We start from the raw sequence: 16806 nt of genomic DNA, 5'->3' as shown, positions 1-16806 counted from the left end.
AAATTCTACCGGTCCTGTTACATTCATTGAGAAGAACTTGGTGGGGCTCAAGGGAAAGAATGAAGCATACTGCTGGTTTCATTCATACAAAACTTGAGCAATCACGGCTTGCAAGAACAAACAATGAAACCAAATCAGTCTTCTAGGTATGCTTTGGCTTTCAGCATGAAAATGTGCTTAAGTCTTCCTCAAAGATTTGTGGGAGCACTGATTATTACCAGGAAATAATAAAAGTGAATGTTTCTGTCACTGTTACAGGCTTTTGGAATTGCCTTTCACAAATAGATTTGGACATGTCGTGCCATGGCTTGCTTGGAAAAAAAAAACACATTTGGGGGTGGTATTCAAGCTAGTGAACAGGATTGTTTAGAAATAGCATATTACATGGGTGTGGGAACTACTACTTCCAAATGTATTACATTTCCAAAGGAGCTTTGGATCCCTGTCACATACAAAACATTTATAAAAATTCCATTCTAGTTAGAAAAAAGTTGTTTCCTCTCATTGTCTAAGTATTGTACTTTCAATTTTTTTGCAACAAACACAGAGGAGAGACTTTTTTTGTGTAAAATATTGCTAATATTCATGATGAAAGCTGGATCACAGAAATACAGACCCATTATACATGCAAGCAATCATCCAAACTAATCAGGCTTTCTCAGTATATCTTGAGTTGCTACTCCATAGCATAAAGCTTTTCAGCCTGCATAACTCCCTATAATAATCAACGCATGCTTGCTTTTCTTAATTCCATCTAAATATATATCCTCCATAAGGCTGCACTGAACTTCCTCAATGCTCCTTTCTGCTATCCAAGCATATTCCTTTCTAATACTCGGTTTCTCTCCAGACAAAATGAGGTATGCATAACTTTAGGGGCAATAGCTGAAAGAAAAGCCAGAATATAGTGTATAAATAACTCCAAACCCTGAGCAGCCTGTTAGGTTTCAGAACTGCCCCCTTGCACCGCCATGACTGTAGCGGTCCAGCTCAAACCTAAGTGTGGCAAAATTAAGACACTCTGCAGAACTCTGGGTTATGTTTTTAGATACATTTGTTCCTAAATCTATCAATTCTGTCTGAACTGCCATCATTTGTGTGTATTTCTAGTAAGACACTATGCCTTTCTAGAGTCAGTATTATCTTTTATGTTTCTCAGTTCACCTTTTTTTTTTTCTCTTTTTTTTTTTTCCCAGATCCATTTTTCATTAAATACATGTCTTATTTCAAACAGAATTGCATATTCTTCCCTCATGGCTGTGGCCTTTGTACAGCTTTTTGTCCTTATAATTTGCAAATCTGCTCTGTCTTGCATAGTACATGAATTTCCTTACCTTGCTGATTCCTTCCAAATCATTAACACTTTCTTAACAGGGAATTTTAAGCAAGATACTAACACATGAACATGAACATATGACTCAGCAAAAATGACCTCCTGGAATTTACCATATAGAGCTGATTTACTCAGAGCATTTGCGTATCTAGGTGCCTACTAGATACGAAGGATGAATTATATACCTACAGTGAATTTTCTTTGTCACTTTAAAACCAAAATCAGATTGATAAGTACTGCATGATCAGTGGGTAATACATGATGTCCCTTTAAAAAACTGCATTTATTTTATACAGATGAATCTCAATTATTTGTGATTCATCTAACATGAAGAAAAACATTTGTTATCCATTTGTTATTGTTAAGGAGCCAGCAAACAGTAGAAGTCAGGAAGCTCCCACTGCCTCAGTAAAATGGCAGGGAGCAGAAGAATAGAGAGTTTAAGGGAAGTCTGCTCAGTTGGATTAAGGTAACTGATGGCAAAGAGAACTTTCTTCAGTGAGACCAGAGCAAATGCCCTAAAGTATCTGGGCAGTAAAGGTTTGGGGTCAGGTACAAGTAAAGCAAACTACCCTCTGCACCAGAAACATAATAAAATAATGTATTTTTTAGCATTGTTCCATGGATCAGTGCCCATTTTGAGCATTTTAACTTAATCTCAATCTCCTATATGTCTCAGAGTGAGTAACTTGTAAACGGCTGCACAAACAGAATCTGAATACACTGTTAGAGCTCTAATTTACCTGTCTGTTCCTGTCCCTCACTGACAAACACCTATTTCATCCAAGTGTCTCTGGAATGTAAAGATTTGGGAATATTCAGGAATCAGAAAGCTCTAAATAATTTAAATGGGTTAGTTTTTCAGGGCTAAATACATAGCAGAAACAAAGAGATATCAAAGAAACAAAAATAAAAGCATACCTCTCTCTATATATATACATACATACTAGGTAGGCACAGCATGTTGGTTTATACATAAAACATTTTCCTACTCTTTTCTCTGAAAAAATGAGATCTATGACATCAATTAATACTAAAAATACCCCAAACCATCCAACCCACCAACCCAAACTGAGAAACATACTTTGAATTTCAGTGGTCTTTTTTAAAGAAGCTATTGCATTCATATTGGGGATTTGGTGCACAACATCTTCTGGGAGAGGCTCCAGCTGCAAGAATAGAATAGAATAATATAAATTTTCAATAAGCCACAGGGAAGTAAAACAAACTGAAACAATCTAATCCTCAGGAAAAGCTCAGCCCAAGAACTGGTTAACATGTTGCTGGTATCAGTTCTAAAAGTATAGCCATGATTGTTTTCTGTTTTCCAGCCATGTAATTGAATTCCAAGGGGCTTTTCTATTGGCTGCAAGACTAATCTATGGAGTCTCTGAAGCAGGTGCATGTCTGTGTATTATTCATTAAAAAAATGCTAGTTATTTGTGTAATTTTTGTAGGTTCCTCACAAACCAAATTCCACTGCGTCTGTATATGCAGCTGGGCACTCCAAACAAAACGTTGCTGAAGCCACACTGGAACTGAAGTGTGCACTCTGTTATCTTTATTTTTCTGGTATTATTGTATCTACCCATTTTACACATTTTAAGATTTATAGGGGAAAACAGTAAAACACAGCTGCTTTTACTAGCTTTGCATTCATTTCAAATACAGTAGTAGATAAAAAATGGTTATGCACATCAGCAGTAAGGGTTCTCTAAGAAAGTTTTTTTATCATCAGCTATATTTTAATTAGACAGATTTAGTTGTATGTTCTTTGAGTAGGACTGCATCACAGTAAATTAGCACAAGGAAGTGTGCTGTTACTGCACAGTTATTTTTGCCCTGCAATGGATAGATAAACCAAGAAAAGCGTGTTTTGAAATTCATCCACATGTGCTTTTTTGTCCACTTCCCATACATTTTCTCCTAGAAAAAGGGTAAAAGATTATTTGGACTAAATGCCTTTTTGTCTACTGTAATAACTATATTCTCCTTGACCTATACTCAGAGTCCAGCCAGTTTTTCCACTTCCCTGCATAGGTTGCTGAGGCTGGGTATGGAGGCATGCTTCCTGTGGAGCCAGGAGTAGCAACTGTGTCAAGGTGGACAAGGGAGAGTGATATCAATACCAATCTCTCCTCTCTAAAACTAAGGAAGTTCAACCACCATTGACATGAAACATCTGTATTGCAGACAAAACTCTTTTAAGCATGCCTGGGTCTACTTCAAACTAGGTCAAGCGAAGCCCACCCAAGGAGCTTCCTCTGTGAAGTTAATAGTTCAGTAGCCATCATTTATTGTCCTCCAGGTTGCTACTGCTGCATTGCTTCCCAGCAACTAGATAAAATCAGCCTTGATCCAAGTACACAAACTGGGAAGTAACTGCAGTGTAGATACTCCTTTAGTGGTGCTATTTTAAGCAAGCTCAGCTACAAATCCCAGAACTTCTGGGACCCTACCATCACAATCAGCAGTGAATGCCTGTCAGTGATAAAGACATTGAAAATATCACCAGTCTTTTGGAGCCTTGGTAACTAAAATGAATAGGGCTGTTCATGTCATTATTTCCGTAGAATCCCATATGGGATTGCAGCTGGAAGATTTTCTTGTGGCTAGAAACAATAGCACTATGTTTTGTTTTCAAACAGCATAAATCACTCCATTCTGCACAGTGAACAAGTGTGCAGAGACTAGTGCTGGTAGGACCTGACTGGGTCCCAAATCTGCTTGGTCACCAAGGAGGCCAAACTGCATAGGGAGATTGTTGCTATCTAATGTGTACCATGGGTTACGATAAAGAGAAGAATTATAGTAGAAATAATATTTGCAGACACGTTTGCAATTCTTAAACGACGTTTACTTCATGATCTTCATGGCTTACTCTATTTGGTAACACTTGCAGGCACCTGGGGGAAAATCGCAAATTTACAAAAATGCCCACCAACAGGTCGAACTTTACACATTTTAGAATAATAATCTATATAATAATCTTAATAATTCATATATTGGGCTATGTAGATAAATAACACATTCTTTTATCACTTGTTATGTTCTGTTTAAACTATCATTTGGCCAGGAAAAGAAAAAATCCTGAAGTTCTGTTTGGTTGTACTGGGTGCAGGAAGACAGGAGGGGAAGCAAACAGTAGCTTAAGGTTCTGTTTTGACGATTTCCTAAGGCTTTGATGACCAGTTCTCCCCCCTGAAACAGGACAAAATAGCTCTAGGCTATAACAGTAGGAATAATATAGTACAAGGTATGGAATTGCCAGACTGCAAGATATGAGAGCTGTGTCATGTTTTGCCCTTTGAGTACCTTGAGATTCTTTCTGCAGACCTCTTGTAGCAATTATTAAGCTGGGAGCAAATGATGTATAGATAGCTAGAGGAGATTTCCTGTTAAAAGGTCAATTTTTTGTTGGCTTCTTCAGAGCTGGATTTTTGCAGGAGCAAAAAGAAGTCATGATTTTTCCTAATATATCAATGACACCTCTTTATTTATCAGTCCAGTAATATTTTTTTAACGAGTAGGCTGTATTTGAATATCTAGACACATCAGATGAATATTTAGAAATGGCAGATGTGGTTTTAGAAATAAGGATAAGCTGATGAGTCATTAAAGAAAAGAAGAAAAAAGGTCAAATGTCCAACAGTTATCCCAATCATTACTCCATCTGTTAGCTCTACTGACAGATCTGTAGGTGATGTGAGTATAGTAGTCATAACTGATCATTTCCTTAACTCTTTTTTTCCACAAAACTTTAATTTTGTATCCCAAGCTTGGCCTCTGCTCCGGAGCTATTCTGCCTCCTTACCCTTAGGGACAGCCAGACAGACCTTGGATTGTCTTCCATATCAGGGAAACCTTATCAGGCTCCACAAGTAAATTCATTACATCATATACCCTGCTCAGCCCAAAATACAGTACCATTACAAAAACACTGGAAATAAAGCCAGTGGGTTATGGCAGCTATTTCTATACACTTTGAAATGAGAGTGTCTACATTTGAAAGAATGATTTCTGTTGGCAGCTATCCACTGATTGGATACAACTGTACAGTCATAGGGGTGTCCCTGGAAAATATCAGCAGTTAGATCCAACAGTGAACAAAAGAAATTACTCTACACCTGGCATATATGGCACCATCACTTTCCCGCCTACACTTACTGGCATTCAGATTGTAAAGTCCATTAATTCTGGAGGCTAACAGAAAGGAAGCTGAAAAGAGCACTGGAAATACACTGTCAGGAAAGAAATCTTACAGAGAAGAATAGCTCAAGTCTGCAAAAATAACCAAACCACGGGAGAGACAGTTTGGACCAGACACAAAGGGTCACATTTTCAAAGCTTTTATGTGTCTGAATTGGGCTTTTGTGCCCAAAGTAGCAGATGAAAGTAGAAACTGTGTCCACTAATTACTTTCAATGTAGAAGAAACAATGTAAATGGGCAAGGGCAAAAACTACTGGGCTGCCAAAGTCTTTCAGGGGCATATCAACAAATGCTTGAAGAAGGAATTAATGATGGAAATTTCATGTGCCCAGATAGTGATCTGAATTGATCCTTGGGAATGTGGAGAGAATCTGACACTACAGTAGTTTGTACTGAGCTGGAAAATCAATCAATATCTGCATTGTTCTTAGCACTGTCATGTTCTAAAGCACCAAGATTACCTTCAGTGAAGATCGTTGCAGAATGCAGTGAGACGATTGCCAATAGAAGGTAAGGAGCATGGAGAGTCCTGAAAGAAGCAGAGGAAGGGGAGAAGGCAGGCAGGCTCCTCAGAGGAAGGGGAAGCATTACAAACTCCTTTCCCCAGATACACTGTGCAGGAAGAATGGTGCTCTTAGGGTTGCCTGTGATTACAGAGGACTAAGTTCAAAGATCTCACAGGTCCTCTGTGTTCTTCTTCAGTACTTCCTCAGTAATCTTCTCAAAGGTTCTGCACTTTCTGTTTATATATAAGCACTTTAGTCAGGTATTGTGATCCACAATTTCAATGTGGTACATAAGTCATCCTTCAGTAGGGAATACGTTCAAAGGCACAAAGGACCATTAGCACCTATCAATCCCAGAAAACCAAGGGATGCCTTGGAATTATGTAACTTTGGAATCAGAATATTCTCTGTTTCCTTAGCCAAACCACTTCCTGACTAGCAATGCCCACCTTGGGGACTTTGATGTCACCATGCCGACCTCTGGCACATACGTTGCTCTAGTTTCCTACCCCATCTAATTCTCTGTTTCTGGGCCAATCTCTGGACTCTGGGTTTATGCAAGCAGCAGTTGACAGGTGTCTTAGACTCAGTGTTAATTATTTTCTGGGCTTAGACTCAGATTAACAATGAGGATGTGAGATTGTGACTAAGTTTACCATGTAATTTAAAATTGATTTCAGGCCATATTCACTTCCATGAATATTTCCATTTTGGAGAGAGAAATGCTTACCTGTTCTGGTAAATAACCCCTTTTAACGCAGTCCAGGCCCTCTTGGCAGAGCTCACTGCCTAGCTGGCAAGCAGCCCCAGATTCACACTGAATTCCACAAAGGAGAAAATGCCAACTTTTCATCATCAGCAGGAAAGCTGCAGAGTACAAGCTTTCCACTTAAATTACCATCCCCTCCTAAATGCCAGCTCAACAGATTGCAAGAAAGAAGCACATACTTCACACTCTGCAAGAAAATTGTCCGGTATAAGTTTTCAAGCATGCTTGGGAGCCAACCAATCACAATGTTTTGTCAAATTCTGCTTCAGACTGAAATTCAAGCCAGAAGAATATTTACTAGAAGATGTTAAATTTAGTCACTTAAAAATGTTTTTGCACTTAGGGCCAAATTCAGCCTTGGCCGCCACAGTCAATGAGAGCAGACATGTATCCTCTCTGTGCCTTTGTTGCAGGGTCCTGCTGGGCAGAGCACACTGTGGACTGCACTTCTCTGTTTCCTCTATGCAAAGAAGAGCATGACCCCGTCTGCAACTAATTATCACTTATTATAGATCACGGCAAACTGCTGTACCACGTAGAGCTAAGAGATGCTGCCCAAACCTGTAGACAGATCAGAGGGACCATTATGTTAGACTGACTTCCATGCACCATAGAAATATCCCATCTAGCTGCCTGAAAAAAGATGGCATGAAAGAAGAACTAAATTCTTGAGTTTTGACTCAAAGAGTTTTGTGCTTGAAGGAATCCTTCCTTACTCTGGCTGCAGAAGAACCCCCAACTGAATGCAGTTATGTTGAAAATAAGTTGCAGGGTTTAGGATACTGAACTAAAAGAAAGCTTATCCCTGAGGGCTTCTTAAATCCAAGTAGTGCCTCTTCAAAAGTAATGTGGAGGAAAGAAACCAGAACCCATGCTTGCATGCACAGAGAAGCCTTACTCACCACCACCTGGCATCGAAAGGCATAGCAGAGGTCTTTATAGCACTGAAGCTAGGACAGACAAAATAGTGTGGAATTTCCATTCTCCATGAAAAAGATTTTGGGGAAAAATCTCAATATTCAACCCAATTTACACACGCTTCTTGCAATAACATACAAATCTTAACATTTAATGGTTTTCTTAATTGGAGTAATACGTATGTCTTTAGGTGCCTTAAAAATAAATATTTGAAACTATATGAACAATCTGTGAAAAACTGTAGAATCATTTAAAGAGTATCACAATAAATGAAAGAATTGAATTTTAAGCACAAGAGTGTATCATCATCTCAGAAATACTCAGCAATGTATCTTTTCTAATTATCTGAATCCACCATTTCCTTTGTTTGGACAGATGCTCTTTCAATGAACCAGTTCTCAAATCATGCCGAGAAAATTCAGGGATATTTTAAAGCAACTGATGCTCATCTTGCCTTTTTGCCTTCCAGAAGGATTTCTATGTTTTCATTTTGGATTTCAAGGGAATCCAGCTGCTTAATCTCTTCTCACCTCCTGGAAAGATTTCCTTCCAAGGAGATAACCTACAGTGCTTCTAATTAGCTCTACAAATGGTCAAATGGATTTTTCTCAAAGTGACATGGAAATTTTCTTGTTGTACACAGAAGCATGGACAAGAAAACCTAAGATCTTGAAAACTTTTTTTAAAAAGTAATTTCATGTGTAAACTTTCTAACGAATAATTTTGTTTCTATAAAATTTATTATTACCCTTAATTCTACAATTTTCTTTTTAGTCTTTTCCTCATTTAAGGAGGCATTCACACCACAAAACCAGATGAGCCATTTCAGATACTATAGGGTGTCTTTCCTGTTGCCTCTCTGAAAGGGTGTGGATCTTTAAGTTCTGTGTTAGATCTACCAGTCTTGTGCTGATGTCCTGGATACCCTAAGGTATTTAAAAAAGGCACCAGGCACCTCTATTTAGGGAATTGGGTCTTAGAGGCAATTAACAATGTAAGTACTTCCAATCAGAGAAAACCAACAATTACAATCCCAATTGTGATTCTGTCAAAATTTGAAATTATTGTTCAAAAGTACTTCTGCAGAGAAGTTCGGAAGTATTGGCACCAAATGGATGGGGCCGATAGCTCATTCAAATCCTTATCTCTTCCAAGAAGAAGAGACCTTTTGAGTAGTTTTTTTGGTTAGTCTTCAAAATCAACAACTGTATGCAGGAATTTCCTTTGCCATGCTCAAATTATTTAAAGAAGATTAACTTGATAGTGTATTCTTTTCCTAGTGGCTTCACTTGCATTTGCGTAAGAGAAGAGTAAGTTATCTTGCTAAACAGATCACTGTGCTACAAGCCACATAAAAATAAGAGCAAAATATATCTATTTTGGATGTCAACTTGTTTTCCTTCTTGGTGTTCAAAGACAAACTAAGAAAAGAAAGCATTTTGCACTTGTAAGTTTGATGTTACTTCTTCATATCAGACCAGCTCTCCATGAAAGTTGGAAGTTGTTTTACAATCACTTTTTTTAAAAAATGTTATTCTGCTGGTAATAGAACATATGAAGTAGTGAATTTCTGTATTGACAAGTCTTGGCCAAAAACAACAAAAGAAAAGAAAAAGTTTTCAGAAACCTCTGCAAAGTGTTTGTGAATTCTAATCCTCAGCACATGAATAAATACATCTGACAAACTGCAGAGTACCTTACAAAGGCCTTTCCCAACCTTTCTAATTTGAGTTCAATTACATGTGTAGTGTTTAGATATGAAGTTCATCTTGCCAATGTTTTTAAACTAGGGTGCACTATATACCATTATTTGTAAAAGTGAAGGGCAAATAAGTTATAATTATCCTACTAATCACCTGTAAAGAATTGCATTCAAGGAAGAATGCATCCTCAAATTACAATGAGTCGTTGTTTGAAGAAAAACTTTTTTTTTTTCCTGTCCTTGGCAGGAACCTGCTTGGAATTTGCTGTGCAAGTTCATGAATATTATGCTGAAATCAAGCAATGTGTATGCTTTGGGCCATGTGGATTAGATTGCCATAAATCTATAGATGTCAACAGATGTGCTGATCTTTAACTGCTAACTAGGTATCAGACTTCCTCATTATTGTCTGCTCCTCTACAACACCTTAACTTATTTTAAGCAAACATCAGTTTCTTATGGTAGTGTTGGTAACAACATCCTCTCTAGAGCATTTTTCTCAGCAGCCACAGCATATTATCTCTTTGAAATTCTGTTGCACCAGACCATTTAATGCATGTCCCTGAAGACAATGCTGTGATTAAGAGCACATGAGAATAATGCTTATTGCATGAGATGTTTCAAGTTATTAATGATCATGTTCTTTTACAAGTGAATTAAAAATGGCTGCATGGTTATGTTTGTCTTCATTCTTAGTTATTTTATTTTTGTCTCCTGAAATTTGCTTTGCTATATTTTGCAAACAGATAGACTCACAGTTTATCTAATTTCCCGGTCTCAAATTACTCTAAAATAAAATGGAAGAAAGTCTGTATTCCAGTACATTTATCCCATTCCTTTTTCTCACAATCAATATTTTTTCTCTGATAATGGTTAGTCAGTGACAGCAGAAATAGAGGTTGGGTATGACATAGTGTTAAAACAAAACAAGGCAGTTTTCATAAATGGGTAGCACCACCAAATGGTCATAACTGGATAAAAGGACCCAGGCAGCTACACAGAGGAAGGCACATGATACCAGCAGCATTGTACCATTTGCATTAGTTCCACAGAAGTGCAAATTTCAGTGAATGGGTTTAGAAGGGTTATGAAAAGCCACTGATGCCATAAGATACTACCACAGGGAAGATGATGACAGAGAATATCAGAGTGCCCTGGAATGGCAGCTGATTAGGAAGGCAATGCTGCATTCAGTAAGACTGTCAAATGCCTTAAGCTAGGTCTTGTAATCCATAATTCTGCACCTAAATAAAAGGACCAACATTTTGCTGAACATCTTTTCCAGTAGTGCCTGTCACCACACTGGAAAACTCTTTATGGGACTTGCAAATGTAATAGTAGATAAAACCCAATGAAAGCTTTTTTTCTGTTTTTTTTTTTTTTTTTTTTTTGACATGTCTACTTTAAACTTCTGAGAATATTTTTTAAAAAGCTATCTTTTATTCATTGCATGTATAATGTAAAACAAGAAGCATAAAAATATTTTCTTGATGGGTCATAAAAATGAAAAGAAAAGGTTTAAAAGAATATTTAGAAAACCCTTCTATCCAGTATCCATCAGGAGACACATTACTTCACATTATTCACATAGGTATGAAGCCTTGAACTGGAAACGAACTGGCAGACTAGCTTGGAGCTTGGCACTAATACATTTGATTGGGGAGATTATATAGCTATTACCACTTCCCCTGGGGAAAAAATGTAACACACTGCACTTTATAACAAGATCTTGCAAAATTCAAAATTTATGGTAAAGGCTTTTGTCCTTTCATAAATTATTTTGGCTGCAAGCTTATTTTCCTTCTCATCACATTTATAGGAGAAAAGATATTTTCTAGTGGACAACAGAACAATTTTCACTATTGCGAATGCTTATTTTGTGTTTGTGTACATAAAGAGCACATACTCATACTTACTTAGTCTGATAGTCAACTCTCAAAAGTTTTTACATATTATACATAGTGTTTGACAAATCTTGCACACTCCATTTAAATTACATACAGATCAACCTGAATCTTCATTTATAACTTAAAAAACTTTTTGTTTTGTTGTCTTGGAAACATTTTTATTAATGTTGTTCAATTTTAAAAGCCTCTGAAATATGTTCTTTCACATGCCAGTTGAAATATCAAAATAGTGCAAAAAATGTGCCTTTTATAATACCCAGTTCCTAAGATTACCAGATACCTTGCAAAAGCCATTTTTGTTTCCATGACAGTTGGCTGGAAGATCCAATCCTGATAAATGATATGCACACCAATCACTACCAAGGATGCCAAATCTAGTATTCAGTACATCACCAAAAGCAATTTTGAGGTATTAAATATTACTCTGAACTGGGAATAATTTAGGCAAACACTAAAGAATTAATATAATCCTCTAATTCAGAGGTATTTATCCAAACGAGCTCATCTGAGGTCTGCTCATTTCTAAAACATGTTCAAATCACATGTTTTTTATACCAAATGAAAAAAGAACTGATGCCATTATTACTAAAAGAAAATCAAAGATAGGAGTTTCAGCAAACTTCAATCATTCGCTCCACCAACTATGATTTATGTTTTACCTTATTTCCTAAAAGGGCGTTTATACAGGCTTCAGATGCATCACAGATGGCAGTAAGGTCATGTCCTCCCTCCAGTGCCAGCACAACACGGCCATCCGCTAGCTTCAGCAATTGCTTGGTTAGGTGACCAAAACCTAGTATTTAAATACAGTAGTGCAAAAAATTAAAGCTGAATAGATATTACTGGTATATTTCACATCACCTGCATGAGAATGTAGAAAGCTCATGGAAAATGTACAGAGACCCTGGGATATACTTAGTCCAGTACCCTGTTTCTGACTATGGCCCACACCAGATGCTTTGGAGTTAGGTATATGGAATTTTGTATGAGGTAAAGGTGAGATAATGTCCCTCATGCTGATCCCTAGTAGCTGGAGATTAGTTGAAGCATGAGGTTGTCTTTCTTTTTACTGTCATTAACCATTATCACCTTGGATTCTCTTCCTATTTGCACATCAATGTAACATATACCCCTGTTATTTAAAGAGATCTGACATAACCCTGGTCACTTAGGCACCAATATGACAATATTATTTGTAGTTAAGCTATGGCACTATAATTAAAAATACTTGTGCTTCAAAAATGAGATTATGACATTTTCATTTACAAATATTGCTTCTTCATTTGTATTTGGGGTTTGACTATAATATATGACCATGGACCAAAAAATAGGGGAAACATGTTACCTCTTAGCTCCTTTTTTAAGTGGTTTTTAAGCAGCGCTAGCAACTAGATCACTTATTTTGATTCAAGGTTTTGGTATAAGTTGAAACTGTCCAGAACTTCACAGATATCTCTAGCAGTATCACTTGCTCATTACCAAAAAAATTCTAAGCAATTCTGCACCACACCCAAAAATTATGGTACTTCATTTTATGTGGTGATCTATAACTATAGAAACATTAACACAAATTTTTCATCTATGATTCAAATAAAATTTGATTTTTAATGTAAAAAAATTTGCATAAAAACCCATTAATTTGGAGAGAAGGTTTTTGAGAGAAGTCCTAGGAAAGCTCTTGTTTTTGATTAATCTCCTTAAGGTAAGTAAGGCTTTGAAACTATTGAAGTTAAATACCCATCACATCTTGTTCTTAACTTTTCTACTTGGTCTGTTCTAGTTACTCTACTGACGGTCATCACGGCTCATTCCAGTGCCTTTCATAGCCTTAAATAAAGCATTTAGAAGGTACTTATTAAAGCTTGGGGCTCTACAAAGACAGGAAAATCAACATCACCTTCCAATGTTCCAGTGAAGAAGGTAATGAAAAATTAAAAACTACAAAAATTATATGCATATTTCTGATAGAAATTTGCCACAATGCGGACTTAAGTCCTGATCTGGCAAACAAGCAATCTCACAATAATTAGCCATTTACATCTTTGGACTTTGTTAAGCACACCCCCAAATTTTTTTAGAATAGGGACTTTAGTGATACCAGATTTGGTTTAGCTATGCAGACAGAAAAATATAAATAAAAAAACCCTCTGCTTGCCACTTAATCTATAGTGATCACAGAACACTTAAGTGAAGTATTCTTTCCTTAATTCACTCCACAATCTTCTGTACCCTCTAAGAACTGCAGTTTTGATTCTAGCAAAGTAACTACACTGTGGTTCAAATTGCACACAAGGTTGAAAAACAAATAAAACCTTAAAATCTCATTTGAGCTCAACCTTTCCTCATGAACACCCCCCACCCCCCCACCCCCCAATTCTCTCTACAAAAGACCAAATTTGGACAGGATAATAAAAGTGAAAGAAGGAGTGGAATAAGGATAACCTTTGATCTTTAGCCAATTTCTGCTCTCTTTTACCTACAGGATTTATTTCTGTCTGCATGTTACACATGCAATCTTCAGATTCATAAGAGAGTGCCAACAGCATAAAGTGAGTCATACATATAACATTTAAAGGAAATGAAGAAGAATGAACAGGCGCAGACTCCCCACATCTACAACTCACCCTTTGGGTCTGTGAGAAATCCAACAGCACTTTTAAGACAGCATTATCCTTCATGTTATACAGCTTCTGTGAATAAGGGAAAGCTCTACCATGTTTCCCCTGCACATTTTGAAAATTTTGTATGACCACAAATACTGCTACTGCCACATCATAATTTTCTGAGGTATGTGTGGCAATAAATGTAAAGACTCTGGCAATGCCTTTTTCTTCTTTTAGGCAACCATAAATAATATAACTCATAGACATCGTTACAAAGTTAGTTTGTCTACTTAGTTTCCTAATGATTTTCCGAGCATCAATGTTATAATCATCATCCCTGGCTGAGTCAGGATGCAATGAGCCATACAGAAAGCATCTTTCCCAACAGAGATCACAGTAACAAGATAAAGTGTTGCCAAACCAAATCAAAATGATGGGTTTTTTTCTTCAGTGTAATTACCCTGAGAAAATAAAGGTGACTTGCTAGAAAGGGAGGAAATAACTTTAGCCGACAGTACCAACATTGCTGGTGACCGACTGAGTTATGGAAATTCTTAACAAAGAAACTTGGATTCTGTGTCACTGCAGCAACCTAGGAAAGATATTAGCTTCCTCAAGGAAATCCTCTGGAGTGCAGAAGTAACAAAATGGAAAGAAAGGAATCCCAGTCAAGTAATGGTTTTAAGATGGGCTGTAGTTCATGCCAAATAATTAAGAAAAACAAGAAGAAAAGAGTAACAAGCACTGTGAAAAGAATGTCATCTCCGCTGACATAGGAAGATCAAGCACGTACTTGACACACCACTGACCAATTCTAAGGTGAGAAAGGAGTCAGACAAACACTTTGAATCCTGGACCTTGCAACTCACAAGGATTTCTAGAAATCAGCAGCAGTTCTTGGCAATTCTGCTGTGCCTGCTGAAAAATGTGCCATCTGTGATGCTGGCTTTAAAAGATGGTTTCTTATTCTAAAGCTATGCTTTCACGGTCATAAATTAGTTGCATTTTACAGAAACGGAAAAAGTTCAGTTGTAAAATAGAAAGTGATGTTAAAACATCAGTGCATGATTTTCAGCCCAGCCTTGAATGGGCATTGCTTCGCTGAGGCTGCAGGTGCCTTCGGGTCATTTGGAGATTGAGTTCCTGACTTAATGACAGGCATCTATTAATAAGGGCTTGAAATGGCCCTGGCAGTATCCACAATTATTTGTGTCTGCAAACATGAGTAAAAATAATAAATAAAAATAAATATTTAAACCCCCAATCATTTCAGTCAATAAGTGAGAAAAGATTATTCATACAGGGGTATTTCTCAAATCTTCTTGTAAATGTGTTCAGTGAATTTGTACTTTAGAGAAGTAGCAGCATTTTCTAAAGTTAGGTTCAACAAGTGTGCCAGGAAATTGTGAGCAGGGTTTTGCGCCAACTATTACTTTCATAATTTCTGTAATTTAAATGTCAAAAGTACCTGTTTCCTTCACAGATCCAGTATTTAGGCATCCAGGGCAGAATGTGTAAAAGCACTTAATATTCATTAGCTATGATCCTATTAAAGACAATGATAAACCTTTGATGTACACCAGAAACAACACTAAAACACTACTAAGTCATTCTGAAAATCCTACCCATCTAGTGGTTTACATTTTTTTGACAGAAAAACCTGTGGCTGCACAATTGTACATCTAAGCAAAAAATGCTAGATTAAAATGTAAACCATTAAAATCCATGTTATATATTGGAGAAATAGGCAGTGTATGAGCTGTTATTTGCTGACCTTTGAAGTAAAAATAGAAACTGTTAAAACAAAAACATAAGATGTACTTTTTAATTATACCTTTTCCCCTCCTCTTCCAGGGCTATCAATCAGGGAGATACAATATTTGGCCTTATGTAAGAAAATATTACATTGTGGGAAGGCAGAAGGAGAGAAAATTAATTCTGTATTATGCTCATGAGCAAGCTGCCAGTCTCATACTGAAAACACTGTGCTGATCATTTGAATTATCATCTAAGCAAGCCAGCTTTTAGTAGACTGATGTGCCAGTAACTCAAAAACTCTGGTTTTTGTCTTTTGTAACAGACAAACTCCCTGTGCTCTCCTCCTAGTTCTGCCAAGCAGCAAGGAATGACACAGATGAGGCTTCTGCCTTATTTGACCAAAGTCACTGGATCAACTGTACTCTACCTGGACTTACTGAAAATTAAGAAACAATGCTAAACTCTATAGAAAGAGAATGCAGAGTTATTTCAGTTTTCTGCTTTTGTTTTTGAGATATCCTTACTCTGACAACTTGAAATGGAAAGCGGCAAGCAGAGAGCAGGTAAAGCACCTCTTAATAGGCCAGTTCCCCTCCAATGGCCTCGTCACATAACTGTGTTGTGTATTACGACTACATGAAGTAAAGCTAACAAAGTCAGGCTTTGTACGTACAGCCTCCCATTTTGACAAAGAAACATTTGAGAATGAAGTCAACTCGTGAACATTATTCTTTTCACATCCTTTCCTCAGCAGACAGGGAAAGGAACCATATGGACAGGGTACACTCCCAGCCAGCACTGCAGCACTCCTTGTTTGCATAAACAGTTATGTATGCAGCTCAATGTGCTCACCAGCAAATGTGCAAACACCCGGTTAGTACGGACTAAACCTGCCTCAGCACAAGACAGGCTCCTTCCCTCTCCCCCACTGTGCATAAGGAGAGCAGATGATGTGATGGCAGACTGAGCAGAGCCCTGGTCCTGGCCCTTGCTCAGGGTAGGCGGCTGGTGGAGGAACAAAGACACATCAACAGCTGAAAGGCTGGCGAAGCTTTGGAGTTATGGAGAAAACCTCAGCTTTCTCAGCCTTAGCAGCAGG

General features: G+C 37.4%; 1 protein-coding gene across 1 annotated transcript in view; it reads right to left on the bottom strand.

The window, feature by feature from the left end:
- The window catches only part of HDAC9 (histone deacetylase 9), a 485060-nt gene that overhangs the window by 18639 nt on the left and 449615 nt on the right, over positions 1-16806 (bottom strand). The window contains exons 24-25 of the mRNA XM_055706591.1: positions 12006-12139; positions 2418-2502 (exon numbers count right to left, since the gene is read on the bottom strand). Coding sequence (XP_055562566.1) covers positions 2418-2502; positions 12006-12139 — 219 coding nt within the window. The remainder of the gene's footprint in view (positions 1-2417; positions 2503-12005; positions 12140-16806) is intronic.

The sequence above is a fragment of the Falco cherrug genome, chromosome 4 (assembly GCF_023634085.1).
Source record: "Falco cherrug isolate bFalChe1 chromosome 4, bFalChe1.pri, whole genome shotgun sequence".
Taxonomy (NCBI): Eukaryota; Metazoa; Chordata; class Aves; order Falconiformes; family Falconidae; genus Falco; species Falco cherrug.
This window is presented reverse-complemented; position numbering and strand designations above follow the sequence as displayed.